Source organism: Cherax quadricarinatus, chromosome 60, assembly GCF_038502225.1.
Source record: "Cherax quadricarinatus isolate ZL_2023a chromosome 60, ASM3850222v1, whole genome shotgun sequence".
NCBI classification, from domain to species: Eukaryota; Metazoa; Arthropoda; class Malacostraca; order Decapoda; family Parastacidae; genus Cherax; species Cherax quadricarinatus.
In genome coordinates this window covers 11,998,486-12,021,242 of record NC_091351.1, presented here as the reverse complement: position 1 = coordinate 12,021,242, position 22,757 = coordinate 11,998,486, and the positions used below count along the sequence as shown (strand labels likewise).

General features: G+C 38.4%; 1 protein-coding gene across 1 annotated transcript in view; it reads left to right on the top strand.

The window, feature by feature from the left end:
* Positions 1-1,786: 1,786 nt before the first annotated feature.
* Positions 1,787-22,757, top strand: part of LOC138854472 (kinesin-like protein KIFC1) — a 22,838-nt gene continuing 1,867 nt past the window's right edge. The window contains exons 1-4 of the mRNA XM_070098035.1: positions 1,787-1,810; positions 2,322-2,487; positions 10,424-10,563; positions 21,371-22,757. The exon at positions 21,371-22,757 is cut by the window's right edge and continues 1,867 nt beyond it. Of these exons, the coding sequence (XP_069954136.1) occupies positions 1,787-1,810; positions 2,322-2,487; positions 10,424-10,563; positions 21,371-21,568 (528 nt within the window). The 3' untranslated portion in view covers positions 21,569-22,757. The remainder of the gene's footprint in view (positions 1,811-2,321; positions 2,488-10,423; positions 10,564-21,370) is intronic.

Below are 22,757 nucleotides of genomic sequence, written 5' to 3'. Positions count from 1 at the left end.
TTTGCTTACACTTGTCCTTATTATTTTTCCTTTTATGTCCATGGGGAATGGGGAAGTGGAATAGAATTCTTCCTCCGTAAGCCATGCGTGTCGTAAGAGGAGACTAAAATGCCGGGAGCAAGGGGCTAGTAATCCCTTCTCCTGTATACATTACTAAAATTAAAAAGAGAAATTTTTCTTTTTTCTTTTTGGGCAACCCTGCCTCTGTGGGATATGGCCAGTTAGTTGAAAGTAGTAGTAGTCCATGGGGAAGTAGAATAAGAATATTTCCTCCATAAGCCATGCGTGTTGTAAAAGTCAACTAACATGCCAGGAGCAGTGGGCTTGTAGCACCTTTTCCTGTCCAGCTTACTAAAAATAAAAGGAAGAAAATCCTCAAATTTGGGATGTTGGTAAAGGGATTCAGGGACTTGAGTCCTGGGAGTGGGAAGTACAATGCCTGCATTTTCAAGGAGGGGTTTGGGATATTAGCTGTTTGGAGTGGCATCTAAGCTGTCATATCTGGGCACTTCAGCAAAGACAGTGATTATATGTGAATGGCAATAGTGTTGAATGATGGTGAAAGTTTTTTGTTTTTTTTCTCCCCGGTCATCCTGCCTCGGTGGGAGAGGGCCGATGTGTTGTTGAAAAATAATAACAATAATTCGGTGATGGACCTTGCATTTCATTTTTAGTCCTGTACATTAACCTTTTCAGGGTTTTTGACGTACTAGTACGGCTTACGCACCAGGGTTATTGACGTACTAGAACGCCTGAATTCTAGCTCCTTCAAATCTAGCGAGAGAAAGCTGGTAGGCCTACATATGAAAGAATGGGTCTATGTGGTCAGTGTGTACAGTATAAAAAAATCCTGCAGCACGCAGTGCATAATGAGAAAAAAAAAACTTTGACCATGTTTTTGGATTAAAACAGCGAGTTTGCACTGTATTTTCATATGGTATTTATGGTTGTATTCTAGTTTTCCTGGTCTCATTTTATAGAATGGAAGACATATTACAGAATTTGAGATGATTTTGATTGGTTTCACAATGAAAAGTACCTTGAAATTGAGCTCAAAGTAGCAGAAATGCTTGATTTTTGCCAAAGTTCAAAAGTAAACAAATCATGCCAAGCGTCCAATACACGTCAACTGGTGAGTCTAATATTCTTTCACAAGTGCGCTGATATTATTTATACCATTTCTACACAAATGCAGTAGTCTGCATAACAGTAAATCTTCTATTTTTTGTAAGAATAAAAACTCAAAGTGGAAAGCAAAAGAAATACAAGAGGGGCCTGGGGACGTGACTAACGAACAGAGAACTTGTTATTATAGTGCCAGGAATGTCTGTCTTGTTTATTCTGGACCCTATTTGGAAATTGGCATCTTCTGAAATTTGTGTAAAATTGGCAAAATTGCCAATTTCTAACCACTTTATTAGATAGTTGAAATTGGTAAATGGGTGGTTTCTTGTACCCATTCAATAGAAAAAATGGAGTTTAGCGAAATAAACATGATTTTTGTTGACTAGTACACAGGAATTGGCCAAAAATAAGTGGGCGAAATCGCCAATGCTTAAACATTGACAAGACCGCTAACTTCGCGAGAGCATAATTCCGTAAGTTCTCCATCAAATTTCATACTTTTGGTGTCATTATGATCGGGAAAATATTCTCTATCATTTCATAAGATTTTTTTTTTTTCTTCAAAAAATTTTTGACCCTGAGAACAAGTTTAGGAGAGGGCTTCTCGACCCTGAAAGGGTTAATTGATGAAGGAATTGCCTGTTATTTTTATGGAGATGTTATGTTTTTAGGGTTTGAATCTATGGTAAGTCAGTCCTTAAACTAGTGGGCCAGTTTTTTCACCACTGTTTTGTGCAGGGCTAATTAAATTCATCCAACTAGGTATATTTTTTATACACTAGAGGTTAGTGTGGGACACCGTTCTTACCACAAATGTCGTCAGCGAATATCATTCTTGTTGCAGCAGTGAGATTGGCTCAAGTCCTATCAAATCATTGACAGTGACTTTTTTAACATGCGAACCCCCATGTGGAGTTTGCCTTGTTTCTTTCCATTTTTCTGTATTGTAGAAGTGTGAGACGTGAATAATTAGAACATGAAGGGTAAGAATCATGGTTCATTCGTGTAGCATGCTCAGTGCTGTTACTTTTCACCTACAGAGCTTAGACTAGGATAATTTTAAGCTCTGTGGAAGAGTGGTAACAACGTTGGGTCTGCTGTGTACATGGACCACAGTTCAACTCTTTGTCCATTCTCTTCATTGGCACTTATTACGAATCATCTTGGGTTTATTCAATTTTATCGTTATTTTTCAGGTAGTAGAAGTATCGGATGAAAGTAATGTTCACCATCTGCTTCATCTAGCCCAACAACAAAGAGCTGTGGCTGAAACCAAAATGAATGAGCGGTCATCTCGCTCCCATTCCGTTTTCCGTCTTAAACTCTCCGGAACAAATAGCAAAACTTCTGAATCTTGTGAAGGTAAGAGTTCTGTAATTAATTACTGTGTAGTAGGTTGGTAGACAGCAACCACCCAGGGAGGTACTAACGTCCTGCCAAGTGAGTGTAAAACGAAAGCCTGTAATTGTTTTACATGATGGTAGGATTGCTGGTGTTTTTTGTCTGTCTCATAAATATGCAAGATTACAGGCATGTCTTGCTACTTCTACTTACACTTAGGTCACACTACACATACATGTACACGTTTATTTATACACACTCATCTGAGTTTTCTTTGATTTTATCTTAATAGTTCTTGGTCTTATTACTTTTCCTTTTATATCCATGGGGACGTGGAATAAGAATCTTTCCTCCGTAAGCCATGCGTGTTGTAAAAGTCAACTAAAATGCCGGGAACAATGGGCTAGTAACCCCTTTTCCTGTAAAGATTACTAAAAAGAATAAGAAGAAGAAAATTGTCAAAGTGGGAAGTCTGTGCGTGGATGTTGTGCAAATGATAAGAAAGAGATGATTGTGGATGTTATGAATGAGAAGAAACTGGATGTCCTGGCTTTAAGTGAAACAAAGCTGAAGGGGGTGGGAGAGTTTCAATGGAGAGGAATAAATGGGATTAGGTCAGGGGTTTCAAATAGAGTTAGAGCTAAAGAAGGAGTAGCAATAATGTTGAAGGATAAGCTATGGCAGGAAAAGAGGGACTACAAATGTATAAATTCAAGGTTTATGTGGAGTAAAATAAAGATTGGATGTGAAAAGTGGGTTATAGTAAGCGTGTATGCACCTGGAGAAGAGAGAAGTGTAGAGGAGAGAGAGAGATTCTGGGAAATGTTTAGTGAATGCGTGGGGAGTTTTGAATCAAGTGTGAGAGTAATGGTGGTTCGGGATTTCAATGCTAAAGTGGGTAAAAATGTTATGGAGGGAGTAGTAGGTAAATTTGGGGTGCCAGGGGTAAATGTAAATGGGGAGCCTTTAATTGAGCTATGTGTAGAAAGAAATTTGGTAATAAGTAATACATATTTTATGAAAAAGAGGATAAATAAATATACAAAGTATGATGTAGCACGTAATGAAAGTAGTTTGTTAGATTATGTATTGGTGGATAAAAGGTTGATGGGTAGGCTCCAGGATGTTCATGTTTATAGAGGGGCAACTGATATATCGGATCATTATTTAGTTGTAGCTACAGTTAGAGTAAGAGGTAGATGGGAAAAGAGGAAGGTGGCAACAACAAGTAAGAGGGAGGTGAAAGTGTATAAACTAAGGGAGGAGGAAGTTCGGGCGAGATATAAGCGACTATTGGCAGAAAGGTGGGCTAGTGCAAAGATGAGTAGTGGGGGGGTTAAAGAGGTTTGGAATAGTTTTAAAAATGCAGTATTAGAATGTGGGGCAGAAGTTTGTGGTCATAGGAGGGTAGGGGCAGGAGGAAAGAGGAGTGATTGGTGGAATGAAGAAGTAAAGGGTGTGATAAAAGAGAAAAAGGTAGCTTACGAGAAGTTTTTACAAAGCAGAAGTGTTATAAGAAGAGCAGAGTATATGGAGAGTAAAAGAAAGGTGAAGAGAGTGGTGAGAGAGTGCAAAAGGAGAGCAGATGAAAGAGTGGGAGAGGCACTGTCAAGAAATTTTAAAGAAAATAAGAAAAAATTTTGGAGTGAGTTAAACAAGTTAAGAAAGCCTAGGGAAAGTATGGATTTGTCAGTTAAAAACAGAGTAGGGGAGTTAGTAGATGGGGAGAGGGAGGTATTAGGTAGATGGCGAGAATATTTTGAGGAACTTTTAAATGTTGAGGAAGAAAGGGAGGCGGTAATTTCATGCACTGGCCAGGGAGGTATACCATCTTTTAGGAGTGAAGAAGAGCAGAATGTAAGTGTGGTGGAGGTACGTGAGGCATTACGTAGAATGAAAGGGGGTAAAGCAGCTGGAACTGATGGGATCATGACAGAAATGTTAAAAGCAGTGGGGGATATAGTGTTGGAGTGGTTGGTACGTTTGTTTAATAAATGTATGAAAGAGGGGAAGGTACCTAGGGATTGGCGGAGAGCATGTATAGTCCCTTTATATAAAGGGAAAGGGGACAAAAGAGATTGTAAAAATTATAGAGGAATAAGTTTACTGAGTATACCAGGAAAAGTATACGGTAGGGTTATAATTGAAAGAATTAGAGGTAAGACAGAATGTAGAATTGCGGATGAGCAAGGAGGCTTCAGAGTGGGTAGGGGATGTGTAGATCAAGTGTTTACATTGAAGCATATATGTGAACAGTATTTAGATAAAGGTAGGGAAGTTTTTATTGCATTTATGGATTTAGAAAAGGTGTGTGATAGAGTGGATAGAGGAGCAATGTGGCAGATGTTGCAAGTATATGGAATCGGTGGTAAGTTACTAAATGCTGTAAAGAGTTTTTATGAGGATAGTGAGGCTCAGGTTAGGGTATGTTGAAGAGAGGGAGAATACTTCCCGGTAAAAGTAGGTCTTAGACAGGGATGTGTAATGTCACCATGGTTGTTTAATATATTTATAGATGGGGTTGTAAAAGAAGTAAATGCTAGGGTGTTCGGGAGAGGGGTGGGATTAAATTATGGGGAATCAAATTCAAAATGGGAATTGACACAGTTACTTTTTGCTGATGATACTGTGCTTATGGGAGATTCTAAAGAAAAATTGCAAAGGTTAGTGGATGAGTTTGAGAATGTGTGTAAAGGTAGAAAGTTGAAAGTGAACATAGAAAAGAGTAAGGTGATGAGGGTATCAAATGATTTAGATAAAGAAAAATTGGATATCAAATTGGGGAGGAGGAGTATGGAAGAAGTGAATGTTTTCAGATACTTGGGAGTTGAAGTGTCAGCGGATGGATTTATGAAGGATGAGGCTAATCATAGAATTGATGAGGGAAAAAAGGTGAGTGGTGCGTTGAGGTATATGTGGAGTCAAAAAACGTTATCTATGGAGGCAAAGAAGGGAATGTATGAAAGTATAGTAGTACCAACACTCTTATATGGATGTGAAGCTTGGGTGGTAAATGCAGCAGCGAGGAGACGTTTGGAGGCAGTGGAGATGTCCTATCTAAGGGCAATGTGTGGTGTAAATATTATGCAGAAAATTCGGAGTGTGGAAATTAGGAGAAGGTGTGGAGTTAATAAAAGCATTAGTCAGAGGGCAGAAGAGGGGTTGTTGAGGTGGTTTGGTCATTTAGAGAGAATGGATCAAAGTAGAATGACATGGAAAGCATATAAATCTATAGGGGAAGGAAAGAGGGGTAGGGGTCGTCCTCGAAAGGGTTGGAAAGAGGGGGTAAAGGAGGTTTTGTGGGCGAGGGGCTTGGACTTACAGCAAGCGTGCATGAGCGTGTTAGATAGGAGTGAATGGAGACGAATGATACTTGGGACCTGACGATCTGTTGGAGTGTGAGCAGGGTAATATTTAGTGAAGGGATTCAGGGAAACCGGTTATTTTCATATAGTCGGACTTGAGTCCTGGAAATGGGAAGTACAATGCCTGCACTTTAAAGGAGGGGTTTGGGATATTGGCAGTTTGGAGGAATATGTTGTGTATCTTTATACGTATATGCTTCTAAGCTGTTGTATTCTGAGCACCTCTGCAAAAGCAGTGATAATGTGTGAGTGTGGTGAAAGTGTTGAATGATGATGAAAGTATTTTCTTTTTGGGGATTTTCTTTCTTTTTTTGGGTCACCCTGCCTCGGTGAGAGACGACCGACTTGTTGAAAAAAAAAAAAAAAGTATTTTTTCTTTCACCTATTGAAGCTTGCTAGGGAGGGGAGGATGAATTTAAGCCCTTGGTTCTGCCTCTTATCTGTTAACCAACTGATGTGATTAAGCTTTGTCATATCTGCTGTTGAACTGTGCGGAGTTGCTTCTATTGTCATTGTTTAGGTCATTCGAATTACAGTACTTACCCGTCTTATATTGAAGAAAGGCTTCCTGATATTTGGCGCTCTTTTTTTTTTTTTTCACTTACTGACCATTTTCCACCAAGGCAGGGCAATCCAAATAAGAAACACATTCACCATCACTCAATAGCTGTCTTGTCAGCAGTGTTTAGACAAAGCAATTCAAATGACTCTAAATCAAAGTATCCCCATCCATCCTAAACGTTAGTTTTGTGCAGTACTTGAGAAAACTGAGTATCATTTGTTAATCACCTAAGGTATTCAGTGAGTTTCTCCAATTTTTTTTTTCAACAACTCGGCCGTCTCCCACCTAGGCAGGGTGACCCAAAAATAAAGAAAATCCCCAAAACAAAAATACTTTCATCATCAAACACTTTCACCTCACTCATAATCACTGTTTTTGCTGAGGTGCCCAGATACAACAGTTTGGAAGCGCATAAAAAGATACAGCATAAAAAGTGACTTGAAACAATATAATAAACTCCAATTACTTTCAGTAAAAGACAATATTCCATTAGTGTGTGTGGTACCATCCTTACCAATCAGTTAGTGACCAGCTCTAGCAATGCTTGACCAGCAAGTACTTCCCGTCTTAAAGTGTTTTGATTTTAAATCACGATTGTAAACATCCCAGTTTGATCAATGATCTGTAGATACATAATTATTGCCACCAAAATATATTGGTTAGTTGATAAGCAGCATACCTGGGTAGTAGTGAGATGAACATCAGGTTACTGTGACTTAAATGTTGTGGTGAAAAGGAGGCTAGATATATTGAAGTTGTGTTTGAGAGCAATGTGAACTGTGAATATTATGCAGAGAATTTGGGGGCATAGAAATTAACCCTTTGACTGTTTCAGGCCCCTCTCTGAAACTGTCATTCTATGTCGCCAAATATTCGGAAAAAAAAAAAAAATTATTTTTTCTTATGAAAATGTTAGGAATATTTTTGTGAGTGTTTTAAGCCTAAAAAAATTTTTTGCCATCAGTACTTACCGAGATATAGAGCCGCAAAGTTTGCAGGAAGTGACATGCGTACGGCAACAGCAGTGACTGCCGCCCACCCGGTATTCTTTTATTTACTCTAATTCAAAGGTTTCTTGCGTTTTTCAATATTTTTCTGTTCCAGGTAACTTATGTGGCCTGTGAGACCAATGTAAGGTGCATTCTTCAAATATACACTCATTGTTTACAACACAATAACAGAACAAACTTTATCACTATTAGTTTGTGTATACACTTTGTTTACACAAACAAACAATACAAAACAATGTTTATTACTATTGTTCCATAATATATATATACATATGTACAGTCACTAAACACGTTCCTAGAACTGCTGCAGCTTGTGGAACTCTTTGAAACATGGGTACTATATGCAGAGGGGCACTTCACACTCCTCACACATAAAACGAGTGTCTCTGCGTGTTTGTGGGCGTTTTGTGGTATGCATACATACATAACACCTCTTCTGAGCATTTTTCTTGGCAGTAGTAGGAGGCAGTTGTATGAGGTAGTGATCACCAGGCCTGAAACGAGATGACGTGTGTGGGCGCTGGTCTATTGCAGGAGTTGCTCCTTGGCACTTTGCAATTTTTTGTCTGATTACTGACAGGCAAAATTCATCATATTTTGGTGTTTTGTTGGTCTTCAACTTGTATATGTTATAAGCATTTAGCATAGAGATATCAACAAGATGGAAAAAAAGTTTTATATACCACTTATAACTCTTGCGTACACAGTCTGCAAACCCAATCTGCATGTCACATTTGTCCACTAAGCGCATATTGAGGTTGTAGTCCATGACAGCTGCAGGCTTTAGAATGGGTTCATTGGTCTCTCTGTTGTCCCTGCCACTGGGTACCATTTCATTTCTGTGAACTGATGTCAACAATGTGACATCACGTTTGTCATGCCACCGAAATGCCATGATGTCATTGGCAGCAAAGGCTTGCACCTCACCTCTGCGAGTGCCAGCGTCAAACCTTGGCATATGTTTACGATTACCACGCACTGTGCCACACACATCTGTCAAGTTCACTCTCAAGAAATCACTGAGTAAGGGGCTTGTGTACCAGTTATCAGTAAATGACATATGCCCCTTACCAAGATATGGTTCCATCATTGTTCGAACCACATCAACAGAGATACTCAATAACTTCATGGTATCTCTCAAAGTATTACTGCCAGTGTACACAATGATATCCAAAACTAGACCACTTCTGCAATCACACAGTACAAATAGCTTTATACCAAAGCGTTTCCTCTTGATTGGTATATATTGCTTGAATGAGAGTTTTCCTTTGAATAAAATCAAGGACTCATCAATAAAAAGCTTCCTGAAGGGATAAAAATACATGCAGCACTTTTGTTTCAGGTACATAAACACATTTCTGATCTTATATAACCTGTCGCTTCTGTCAGGCCTGGTTTTGTCTGAAAAGTGTAACATATGTAACAGTATCAGGAAATGATTGACACCTATAATGTCACTAAAACCTGGAGTTGAAATCAGGCGTTCTGTTGCCCAGTATGTGGTGACAGTGTGCTTATACACATGTGGCATAAGCATTATTGTGGCAAAAAACAGGTACATCTCTGCCACAGTTGTCTCCTTCCACTTGTGTAGCCGTGATTTTTGGTGAGAGAATTGTATTTGCCATGGTGTAATCACAGTATGTGTTTGTTTCCCTGACAATGATGTCCATCAGGGGTTCATCGAAGAATAACTCAAAGCAGTCCAGTTCACTGGCATTGTTCCCAAGTGGACAAGATGGCTTTATTCCACTTTGTGTTTCATCAAAGTCATGGGGACTAGGAACAAACTCGTCACCGTCCTGCCAATCCCAGATGCGGTCTGCTGGTGGGGTCTGGATATTGTACCGTGGTTGTGGTTGTGCAGGTTGTGGTGGTGCAGGTTGTGGGAGTGTGGGGTAGGGTGAGGCTGGTTGTTGTGCAGAGTCAGCAGCGTGGGTAGTAGCGTGGCCCGCTGATGGTGCCACATGGGCCGTGCCACCCTCACTATCACCACCACTGCCTGCTCCATCACTCACATCATTCATACCCATCGTTACAATATCATCATCTTCACTATCAGGTCGTGGTGTAGGGCCACGGGATGTGCTCCCAGAGTTTCTCCTTCCCCTTGGAACAACATATGAAACACTACCAGACCGCATGCTATGTCGTACATACTGCCGCTTCACTGGGGAATATTCACTCTCACTGTCACTAGAACTGCTTTCAATGACCTTGAAATCACTATCACTATCACTGCTAACATCTGGGTGTTGTACACGACCAAATAGTTTCCTCTTTCGTCCTGGTACAGGCGAACGTGAATGTGAACAAGCCGGCCCAGCACCAGAGGTGGAAGGTTGTGGGTCATCTGGGTTTTCATCACTAATTACGTTATCCTGGGCACTTTTTCCGGTAACACTCATTCAAAACCCTGGAATTCACTGTCACTGACATTTTCATCGCTGTTAGAGCTATCACTTGGGAACAAAAGACCTCCAATCCGCCGAGGAGTGAGGAACTTCTTACCGAGAGGTATGGTGAAAATGGACTAACAACATGGCGTTCCCACAATGCACCGCTGGGTCCCAGATTTTTTTCACAGGGTGCACACCGACCACTGAGACCCATTCTCTCTCATGTAGGCCTACCAGGCCTTTCCCGCTTGATTTGAAGCCGCTAGAATTTGTGCATATAAATACGTCAGAAACATTGGCTCGTAAGACGTATTTATACATCGGAAACAGTTAAAGGGTTAAAAGATGGTGTGGGTCACCAAGAGTATGATTCAGAGGATGGTTTCTTTGTCTGTAGTGTTCTTTCTAAATATCTTAAGAATTTGTATAGAGTATACTTTAAATGTATATTCATGTAATGTGTAGTTTAAATTTTTTATGAATATTTTAATAGTAACTTGACTAAATTGCTCTAAACTGATGCATTCCTTTCTTAAAACTTTTCAGAAATGCTGTCTTATTTTATTTCCAAGTAAAGATTACAGAATTGGTGCATAAAAATTATCTTAATTAATTTTGCAGGAACTCTAAATCTGGTAGATCTTGCTGGCTCTGAGCGCCTCAAGGAATCAGGATCGGAAGGTGTTAGGCTGACCGAGACACAGAATATCAACAGGTCTCTATCTAACCTTGGAAATGTAATTATGGCACTTGGGCAGAAGGTAAGGCATAAAAAGTCTATTTAAAAACAGTTCTTCTCTCCTTGCGTAATTCTCACATTATTTCTTTGTAACTCCTCTCTTTCACTTTAAGCACCAGTCTCGATGAATTCCTTTGCACTCTCGAGTTTCACTTTGTTTTATAGGTAAGGGTTCCACAAGGGTCTTGCATACTCAGTGAAAGTGTTTTTTCTGTAGGCTCCTGTATGCAAGCTTAAACCTGTGCTGCTGATGCTAATCTGTTTATGCACACATTAGGGATCGTGTTTGGGTTAGTGGTTATCCCAAGGTATTTTTCTTTAGCTGTTTCTATTTTTTTTCTCTTGATGGTTCTATGGCTTCAGTCTTGTTTTACCATCTACCAGCTTCAAGACTTATTTTGGTGAGATTGAATTCCAGTAACCCTTTATCTGACCATTCCTGAAGTTTATCCAAGTTTTTTACAGCCTACTTTGACCATCTTCAGGTGTTCTCAATATTTTGACAATGCCTAGAAATGAGAACATATTTATAGTAGTAAACTCCTGTAACCAGATTAGTTATGTACATTAGATACAGTATGGGGCTCATCACTAATTCCTGTGAAACTCCACCAATTAGATTCCCATCCTGTTGTTTCATTACCTGTATGCAGTATATAAAGTGACTTTTTTTTTTTTTAATACGCTGGCCATCTCCCATCGAGGCAGGGGTGACACTTTTCCTCTTCTAGGAATATGCAGTCTACCCATTCATCCCTTTCCTGCCTGACCTCTTTTAATTTACTGTATATATTTTAGTAGGTTATAGGTAGTAGGTTGGTAGACAGCATCCGCCCAGGGAGGTACTACTGTCCTGCCAAGTGAGTGTAAAACGAAAGCCTGTAATTGTTTTACATGATGGTAGGATTGCTGGTGTCCTTTTTTCTGTCTCAAAACATGCAAGATTTCAGGTACGTCTTGCTAATTCTACTTACACTTAGGTCAACTACACATACATGTACAAGCATATATATACACACACCCCTCTGGGTTTTCTGCTATTTTCTTTCTAGTTCTTGTTCTTGTTTATTTCCTCTTATCTCCATGGGGAAGTGGAACAGAATTCGTGTTGTAAGAGGCGACTAAAATGCCGGGAGCAGGGGGCTAGTAACCCCTTCTCCTGTATAAATTACTAAATTTAAAAAGAGAAACTTTTGTTTTTCTTTTTGGGCCACCCTGCCTCGGTGGGATACTGCCGGTTTGTTGAAAGAAAGAAGATTTTAGTAGGTTGTTACATAGCAACCATCCAGGGAGGTACCTCTGTCTTTTCATAAGAGTGTGAAAGGGAGGCCTCTTAAAAGTTTTGCACTAGCAGTATTGCTGGTCTTTTCCTTCTTTCTAATAAGCATGTAAGATGACAGCTAATCTTACAAACTTCTACTTGCATTTACTGTACACTTGGCTTACTGAACTGTTTCTTAGTAGTACTCATTAACCCTTTGACTGTTTTGGTCGTATATATACGTCTTACAAGCCACCATTTTTGACATATATATACTCATAAATTCTAGCAGCTTCAAATCAAGCAGGAGAAAGCTGGTAGGCACGCATGTGAGAGAATGGGTCTGTGTGGTCAGTGTGCACCATATAAAAAAAATCCTGCAGCATGCAGTGCATAATGAGAAAAAAAACTCCGACCGTTTTTTTTTTAATTAAAATGCCGACTTTGTGGTCTATTTTCGTATAGTATTTATGGTTGTATTCTCGTTTTCTTGGTCTCATTTGATAAAATGATAAACATATTATAGAAATAGAGGTAATTTTGATTGGTTTTACTATGAAAAGAACATTGAAATGAAGCTTAAAGTAGGGGAAATGTTTGATTTTTGCTTATGTTCAAAAGTAAACAAATGATGTCATTTTCCAATAAATGTCCAAGTAGCCATTCTGATATGAAGTCATGAATGGGTTAACATTATTTATACAATTTTTACAATATTGCAGTAGTCTGCATAACAGTAAATCTTCTATTTTTTGTTTGAATAAAAATTCAAAAAAGAAAGCAAGAGTAATATCAGAGGGGCCTGGAGATGTGACTGATGAACAAAGAAAATGTTATTTTAGAGCCAGGAATGTCTGCATTGTTCATTCTGGACCCTGTTTTGAAATTGTCATATTTTTTAATTTTTGTGAAATTGGCCTAATTGCAAATTTCTGACCATGTTATTGGGTAGTTGAAATCAGTAAATGGGCAGTTTCTTGTACCCATTCGATAGAAAAAATGGAGTTATAAAGAAATAGCTGAGTTTGGTTGACTGGAACAATGGAATTAGCCGAAAATAGGGCTCAAAGTGGGTGAAAGCGCCGATTCGTAAATATCGCCGAGGTCGCTAACTTCGCGAGAGCGTAGTTCCATCAGCTTTCCATCAAATTTCATTCTTTTGGTGTCATTACAATCAGGAAAAGATTCTATCATTTCATAAGGTGTTTTTTTTTTTTAATTTTGCGACACCAGGGGACACCTCAGGATTTGGGGTTGCGACAGTCAAGGGGTTAATGATAACTGAATGTATGCGAAATATCCATTTGAACAAGTACCCAGATAATGGTATTAGGAAGGAAGGTGTTGTGTCAATGATGCATTTCTTATCCTGTGGTTCCATAGTACCTTTGGTATATCTTTGATGACTTTCAAGAGTTTCTATTCTCAACCCTGGGCCAGGCTTAGTCTGGTGCTTGCCAGGTCAACCAGGCTGTTGTTACTGGCAGCGAGCTGGCCCTCTTACCATCACAGCCTGGTTGATCTGGCTTATGGGAGACACTGTACAGTAGCTCACATTCCCGTAATATATTCAGGTGAGAGACCAAGCAACAGTGAGGATCAATGGAACCATTAACAGATTTGTACCTACCTGGAGTATACTTGGAGAGGGTTTCGGGAGTCAGCGCTCCTGTGGCTCAGTCTGGGACCAGGCCTCATGGTGGATCAGGGTCTGATCAACCAGGCTGTTACTGCTGGCCGAGCACAAACTGACATACGAACCACAGTCCGGCTGGTCAGGTACTGACTTTAGGTGCCTGTCCCTGTTGAAGACAGCTGGGGGTCTATTGGTAATCCCCCTTATGTGATAAAAGGTTTTGAAAACTGACAAGTTGAAGATTAAGACACTTATGCAACATATGGGAATCTTTATTAAAGAAATATTTCGTCACACAGTGGCTTCATAATTCCAATACAAAGCAGAAAGGTGTAAGGAGAGGAGGAGTTTGAGATAATCAGTCCCTCAGCCTGGAATCGGTGTGTTCAGTCCACCAGTCTTGTAGAAAGTATAGCATAGGACCGGAGAAGTGGCTTATATACCGTAGTCAGGCAAGTCGAAGCAGGAGGTGGGATCACAGTGGAACTATCCACTAGTGTAAGTAAGTCTGTCCAAAAATTTCTTGAATAAAGATTCCCATATGTTGTATAAGTGTCTCAATCTTCAACTTATCGGTTTTCAAAACCATTTATCACATTTGTCAGACACTGCAACATCATGGGATCTTGATACAAAGAATTCTTCAACACTTGTCCAACATTTGGACGAAGACCTACTAACACTAGTGGATAGTTCCACTGCGATCCCGCTGCCTCCTGCTTCGACTCTCCTGACTAAAGTATATAAGCCACTTCTCCGGTCCTATGCTATACTTTCTACAAGACTGGTGGACTGAACACATTGATTCCAGGCTGAGGGACTGATTACTGTAAACTCCTCCTCTCCCTACACCTTTCTGCTTTGTATTGGACTGATGAAGCCACTATTTGGCAAAGTGTTTCTTCAATAAAGATTCCCATAAGTTGCATAAGTATGTTGGGAGGCAGTTGAACAATCCTGGGGCCCCTTACACTTATTGTGTTGTCTCTCAATGTACTCGTGGCACCCCTGCTTTTCATTGGGGGAATGTTGAATCTCCTGCCTAGTCTTTTGCTTTCATAGGGAATGAGTTTCATGTGCAAGTTTGGTACCAATCCCTCTAAGATTTTTCAAGTGTATATTTTCCTGTATCTTTCTTGCCTGCATTCCAGGGAGCACAAATCAGGGGACTTCAACTGCTCTCAGTAATTTAGGTGCTTTATTGTACTTATGTGTGCCATCAAAGTTCTGTGTACACTCTCCAGGTCAGCAATTTCGCTTGCCTTGAAGGGGGCAGTTCGTGTACAGCAGTATTCCAGCCTAGAGAAAACAAGTGATTTGAAGAGAATCATCATAGGCTTGGCATCCCTAGTTCTGAAGGTTCTCATTATCCATCCTATCATTTTTCTAGCAGATACAGTAGATACATTGTTGTGGTCTTTGAAGGTGAGATCCCCTGACATTATCAGACTCGGGTCCTTCACATTACTTTTTTGCTCTTGTATGGTTAGAACTTGTAGTATACCCAAATAGTTTTAATTTCTTCATGTTTTCCATGTCCGAGTAGTTGAAATTTCTCTTCATTGAACTTCATATTGTTTTGAGTGACCCATTTGAAGATTTGGTTGATGTCCGCTCGGAGTCTTAGTGTTTTCAGTGGAGGACACTGTCATGGCAGTTTGGGTGCCACCTGTTAAGGAAGACACAGAGCTATGGCTCACATCTCTGTTTATGTTAGATATGAGGATGAGGAATTGGATGGGAGAGTGTACTGGTCCTTGTGGAACAGAGCTTTTCACCGTAACTGCCTCAGCATTTTCTCTGTTTACTAATACGTTCTGTGTTCTGTTTGGTAGGAAGTGAAAGATCCATCTACTAACTTTTCCTGTTATTCCTTTATCACACATTTTGTACGCTATTATACCATGGTCGCACTTGTCAAAGGCTCTTGCAAAATTTGTGTATACTACATCTGCATTTTGTTTATCCTCTATAGCATCCAGGACTTTGTCATAGTGGTCCAGTAGCTGGGACAGGCAGGAGGGACCTGCTCTAAACCCATGTTGCCCTGGGTTGTGTAATTGATGGGTATCTAGGTGGTTGGCAATCTTGTTTCTGAGAACCTTTTCAAAGATTTTTATGATATGGGATGTTAGTGCTATCTGCCTTTAGTTCTTTGCAATTGCTTTACTGCCACCTTTGTAGAGTGGGGCTGTCTGTTGTTTTTAGTGAGTGTGGGATGACCCCTGTGCCCATGCTCTCTCTCCATGGAATGCTGAAGGCATGTGACAGAGGCTTCTTGCAGTTCTTGATGAACACGGAGTTCCTTGAGTCCGGGCCTGTGGCAAAGTGCATGGGCATGTCATTTATTGCCTTTTCAAAGTCTTGTGTTAGGATAATATCAGTGATTTTTGAGATGACCAAATTTTGGGTGTGTCATGGTTAACGACTCGCTGTCATCGGTATAGGTCCTATCTCACCTGAGCAGGGGCCCAGTACTGGATGTTGTTTTACCCTTAGATTTGGCATAAGAGAAGAAGTATTTTGTTTTTGTTTTTTCAGTTTCCTTTGTGGCTTTTAGTTCTTCCTGAGATTCTTATTTCCTGTAAGATTCCTTAAGCTTAAGTTCGATATTTGCTATTTCTCCGACCAATGCCTCCCTTCGTATTATAGATACATTGGCCCCTCTCAGCAGCTCCGCACTTGCTGCATAATTTTTATTTTCTATCCTTCTTATATAAAAAAGTTTTAAATTGTTAAATTTTCTTAAGTTGCTTATTTCTAAGTTTTAAATAATTTTAACTTATTTTTTATTGAAGCTTATAAGAATCGTTAAAAATTTTTGATAGGTTTTTACTTATTAAAGTGAACTTGCTAGTGAAGTGTTATAAAAATTTAAATGCTGCATGATTATCTTATTCATGCACAACTATATTTATTTTTTATGGGGTTTTAACTTATTGGAGTAGGTAACTTTTGTGAATATTGTTCTTTGGCAAAATGAACAAAAGAAAACTTAGTTTGTGATATTCAGTAATTCCTTCAGTTTACATTTTAAGAGCTTCATCAAGCTTTCACTTTGAAAGATATTTGCTCTTGGTCAGGTCACTAGGGCATGGGAAAGGAATTTATAGGCATATCAAAAGAGGTGAGAGTCATCTTATGAATCAGTATATTGACATTAAGAGGGAAGTTAAAGAGGGGATACGAAAAGCTAAACGGGACTATGAAATTAAAGTTGCTAGGTATACGAAAACTAACCCAAAAAGTTTTTTCCAGATGTATAGTACAAAACTTAGAGATAAGATAGGTCCCCTTAACCCTTTGAGGGTTTTGGTCATACTAGTACGTTTTACGCGTAGGGGTTTTTGACGTACTAGTACTCATAAATTTTAGCGGCCTCAAATCTAGTGGGAGAAAGCTGGTAGGCCTTCATATGAAAGAATGGGTCTATGTGGTCAGTGTGCACAGTCTAAAAAAAATCCTGCAGCACACAGTGCATAATGAGAAAAAAAACTTTGACCATTTTTTTTAATAAATCAGCGACTTTGCAGTGTATTTTCGTATGGTATTTATTGTTGTATTCTAGTTTTCTTGGTCTCATTTTATAGAATGGAAGACATATTACAGAAATTGAGATGATTTTGACTGGTTTTACAATGAAAGGTGCCTTGAAATTGAGCTCAAAGTAGCAGAAATGTTCGATTTTTACCAAACTTCAAAAGTAAACAAATCGTGCCAAGCGTGCAATACACGTCAACTGGTGAGTCTAATATTCTTTCACAAGTGCACCAATAATATTTATACCATTTTTTACACTAATGCAGTAGTCTGCATAACAGTAAATCTTATATTTTTTGTGAAAATAAAAATTCAAAGTGGAAAGCAAAAGAATATAAGAGGGGCCTTGAGACGTGACTAATGACTAGAGGAAATGTCATTTTAGTGCCAGGAATGTCTTTCTTGTTTATTCTGGACCCTATTCGGAAATTGGCAACTTTTGAAATTTGTGTGAAATTGGCAAAATTGCTAAATTCTGACCACTGTACTGGATAGTTGAATTTATAAATGGGTGGTTTCTTGCACCCATTCGATAGAAAAAATGGAGTTCTAGCGAAATATTCATGTTTTTTGTCGACTAGTACAGTGAAATTGGCCGAAAATGGGGCTCAAAGTGGGCAAAATCGCCGATGCGTAAACATCGCCGAGACCGCTAACTTTGCGAGAGCATAATTCCGTAAGTTTTCTATCAAATTTCAAACTTTTGGTGTCTTTATGATTGGGAAAAGATTCTCTATCTTTTCATAAGAGAAAATAATTTTTTTTTTTTTTTAAATTTGGCCGACCCTGAGAACAAGTTTCGGAGAGGGCCTGTCGACCCTCAAAGGGTTAAAAATAACTATGGGCATCTTACTGACAAAGAGAATGAAATGTGCTCAATTTTAAATAATTATTTTCTCTTGGTTTTTACACAGGGAGACACTAACAATATCCCAGTAATTAATTTTTATAGTTGGCCTGAAGAAGATAAATTATGTAACATCACAGTCACTAGTGAAATGGTTATGAAACAAATAGATTTACTGAAACAAAATAAGTCGCCGGGACCTGATGAGCTTTTTTCAAGGGTTCTTAAGGAATGCAAAATGGAACTCTGTAAACCATTAACTAATATTTTTAATTTATCTCTTCAAACAGGTATAGTGTCTGATATGTGGAAGATGGCTAATGTAATTCCTATTTTTAAATCAGGGGATAAGTCGTTACCGTCAAATTACCACCCAATAAGCCTGACCTTAATTGTAGGTAAATTGCTAGAGTCAATTATAGCTGAGATTATAAGAAGCCATCTGGATAAGCATAATCTGATTAATGATACTCAGCATGGATTCATGAGAGGCTGTTCTTGTCTAACTAATTTATTAACTTTCTTCAGTAAAGCTTTTGAGGCTGTTGATCATGATAAAGAATTTGATATTATTTACTTAGATTTTAGTAAGGCTTTTGATAGAGTTCCACAAAGACTGTTAAAGAAAGTGGCAGCTCATGGCATTCAGGGAAAAGTGCTCTCATGGATCGAGTCATGGCTCACAGACAGGAAGCAGAGAGTGTCCATAAATGGGGTTAAATCTGAGTGGGGATCTGTAACAAGTGGCATTCCACAGGGATCAGTCTTGAGCCCATTGTTGTTTATAATATATATCAATGATCTTGATGAGGGAAATGAGCAAATTGGCCAATGACACAAAGATAGGTAGGATAATTTATTCAAACGTAGATATCAGGGAACTTTAGGAGAATTTAGACAAACTCAATACCTGGTCAGAAAAGTGGCAGATGCAGTTCAATGTAGATAAATGCAAGGTTCTGAAGCTCGGGAGTGTCCACAACCCTAGCACTTGTAAGTTAAATAATGTAGAACTTACCATACCACGGGCGGGATTTGAACCCGCGGTCAGAGAGTCTCAAAACTCCAGATCGTCACGTTAGCCACTGGACCAGCTAGCCACAATACCTAGTTGGACGAATCTTATTGTGGCTAGCTGGTCCAGTGGCTAACGCAACGGTCTGGAGTTTTGAGAGAGTCTGACCGCAGGTTCAAATCCCGCCCGTGGTATGGTTTGTTTGCAATCGTGTCATTATGATTTCGTGAGTATTGTAAAACTTAGCCATATAGATTGTAAAAAGGACTTGGGGGTTATGAGAAGCAGCAACCTTAACCCTTTGAGGGTCGACAGGCCCTCTCCGAAACTCGTTCTCAGGGTCGGCCAAATTTAAAAAAAAAAAAAAATTATTTTCTCTTATGAAAAGATAGAGAATCTTTTCCCGATCATAAAGACACCAAAAGTTTGAAATTTGATAGAAAACTTACGGAATTATGCTCTCGCAAAGTTAGCGGTCTCGGCGATGTTTACGCATCGGCGATTTTGCCCACTTTGAGCCCCATTTTCGGCCAATTTCACTGTACTAGTCGACAAAAAACATGAATATTTCGCTAGAACTCCATTTTTTCTATCGAATGGGTGCAAGAAACCACCCATTTATGAAATTCAACTATCCAGTACAGTGGTCAGAATTTAGCAATTTTGCCAATTTCACACAAATTTCAAAAGATGCCAATTTCCGAATAGGGTCCAGAATAAACAAGAAAGACATTCCTGGCACTAAAATGACATTTCCTCTAGTCATTAGTCACGTCTCAAGGCCCCTCTTATATTCTTTTGCTTTCCACTTTGAATTTTTATTTTCACAAAAAATATAAGATTTACTGTTATGCAGACTACTGCATTAGTGTAAAAAATGGTATAAATATTATTGGTGCACTTGTGAAAGAATATTAGACTCACCAGTTGACGTGTATTGCACGCTTGGCACGATTTGTTTACTTTTGAAGTTTGGTAAAAATCGAACATTTCTGCTACTTTGAGCTCAATTTCAAGGCACCTTTCATTGTAAAACCAGTCAAAATCATCTCAATTTCTGTAATATGTCTTCCATTCTATAAAATGAGACCAAGAAAACTAGAATACAACAATAAATACCATACGAAAATACACTGCAAAGTCGCTGATTTATTAAAAAAAATGGTCAAAGTTTTTTTTTTCTCATTATGCACTGTGTGCTGCAGGATTTTTTTTAGACTGTGCACACTGACCACATAGACCCATTCTTTCATATGAAGGCCTACCAGCTTTCTCCCACTAGATTTGAGGCCTCTAGAATTTATGAGTACTAGTACGTCAAAAACCCCTACGCGTAAGACGTACTAGTACGACTAAAACCCTCAAAGGGTTAAACCAAGACAGCAATGCCTAAGCGTACGTAATAAGGCAAACAGATTACTGGGATTTATATCGAGAAGTGTAAGCAACAGAAGTTCACCGGTTATATTACAGCTTTATACATCATTAGTAAGGCCTCACATAGATAATGCAGCTCAGTTCTAGTCTCCATTTTACAGAATGGACATAAATTCGTTAGAAAACATTCAGCGTAAATTAATACATAGCATTAGAAATCTTCTTTATGAAGAAAGATTGAAGACCCTTAAATTACATTCACCTGTTAGACGAAGAATGAGGGATATTAATAAGGTCTTGAGGATCTCTCTTCAAGAGAGAACCCGCAGTAATGGATTTAAATTAGACAAGTTTAGATTTAGAAAGGACATAGGAAAGTATTGGTTTGGAAATAGGGTAGTTGATGAGTAGAACAGTCTACCTAGTTGTGTTATTGAGGCTAAAACCTTGGGTAGTTTCAAATTTAGGTTGGATAAATTCATGAGTGAGAGGGGTTTGATTTGAGTGGGATTTGCATACGAGTGGATAGAGCTAACAGAGCTTATTTCTTGGGTAGTTTTGAAAATTTGTTGGGTAAATGTTTTGTTATTGGAATGGATTGTAAAGGACCTGCCTAGTATGGGCCAACAGGCCTGCTGCAGTGTTCCTCCTTTCTTACGTTCTTATACTGTGGTCCACAGCTGAGCCGTGGAATAGAAAACCCCCCAACTCCCCCCAAAAAAGGGCATAGATATATTCCATATGAATTGATAAAAAAATTGACAATTGTTAAAAAATTTTTCCACTATCTGTTTTGGATACCAGTTCATTCATCTTGGGTGGCTATTGTAATGTACCAGTTTTCATGATGTTGGATTTCTTTGCTAATAGATTCTCAAGAATTTACCCTAAAGCCACCTTGTAATTTTGCTCATAAATTTAGTATAATTTGTCAAAATTTTAGATCATATGCTCTTTCAGTGGTAGTTTTCCTTGACTTTAAGTTGAACATCACATTGTGGTATGCAACATTTTTCAATCTTAATTTTTTTTTTAAGTGAAGTGAGTAGTGAGATACGAGTAGATGAATTTAACAAGGTAATTTTAAGTTGTGTACTATTCAATAGTAAATATATATCTTACTGTAGTCTAATGCAATTAATTTTGTTTACAGCTAAGCCACATACCATACAGAAACTCAAAGCTGACCCACCTTCTACAAAACTGTCTTGGTGGCAACTCTAAGACTCTAATGTTTGTCAACGTTTCTCCATTGGAGTCTTGCTACAACGAGACTCTCAATTCACTCAGGTTTGCAACAAAGGTTAACCAGTGTCACATTGGAACAGCGACAAAGGTGGTTAGAAAATGAAAATGTGTATGTGAATATTTTTGTGTAAATATCCATAGAGCAGAAAGTAGTGTGAATGTTGAGATCATTCTCACCTATAGTGTAATGTTTTAGACAATTTTTGTAACATATTTTGCTAATTTTACTTTAATGAAAATTAATAAGATTTATCATTAGGTGGCACTGTAACATATATAAATTACAATGACTAGTTTTAGTTCTTGAAACCAGATTAAAATCGGATGTTTTGTAGTACTATTATAATCATTATTAATTACCTGCCTATTACATAGCCACACGTTTATTAACAGCAATACTAAATTAAGTAATACAGTACTTGAAAAAGTACAAGTGAAGAAGTGATATTAAATTTTCTCGTACTGTTAACCTGTCAACGGTCCAAACGTATATATATGTTTTTTCAACATTTGAAAGTATGTAAAAAAAGTAGATCTTCTTTTTGTTTTTCTACATTTGAAAATGTGTAAAAAAAATTTTTATCTACTTTTTTTTTTTTGTTATATTTGAAAATATGTAAAAAAACTTAGATCTACTTTTGTAGCACTACACATGTGAACATAGGTCTGCTTGGACCGTTTACGAGTTAATATGTTGACCAACTGCAACGGAGTGCGATAAACATCTCCATCCATTAAGGAGGAGGTTTGGAGGTAAAAGTCAGTGCTTAACATATTTTCGAGTGCTGAATAGTGCCATTGATAATATTTTTAAACTGACTGAATTTTCAGGGCAAGACTTTATACTGTACTTAGTCTAAATTAGCAACCACAGTGAAGAACAATAATGAACTGGGATGGTTATTTTATTGCTTTTTAAGCATACATAAATACATTTCACATGTTTCTGGATTTGCTTACTAAATTTTAAGTCACATTATTATAACTGGAACAATTAACATCTAATCCATAAATCTGAGATAGTCAGTTCTCTTATAAGATGCCTCTATATAGTATGATTTTTTTTTGTGAGTATGGTTAAAAAAAAGGCATCTGGAATTGAGTAACATATAAAGACCTTTCCACACTATTCAAATTTTGGACGTACTTTTTTCGTTAACATTGTACTGCATACAGTAGCTTTATGAGAAAGTTGACTAGCAAAATTGTATTACATTTCATCTCCAATTTCCTGAAAACTGTAGGATGAATAACGTAGTCAATTCTTTTCCATTGCAGTTTGGTTACTTTTA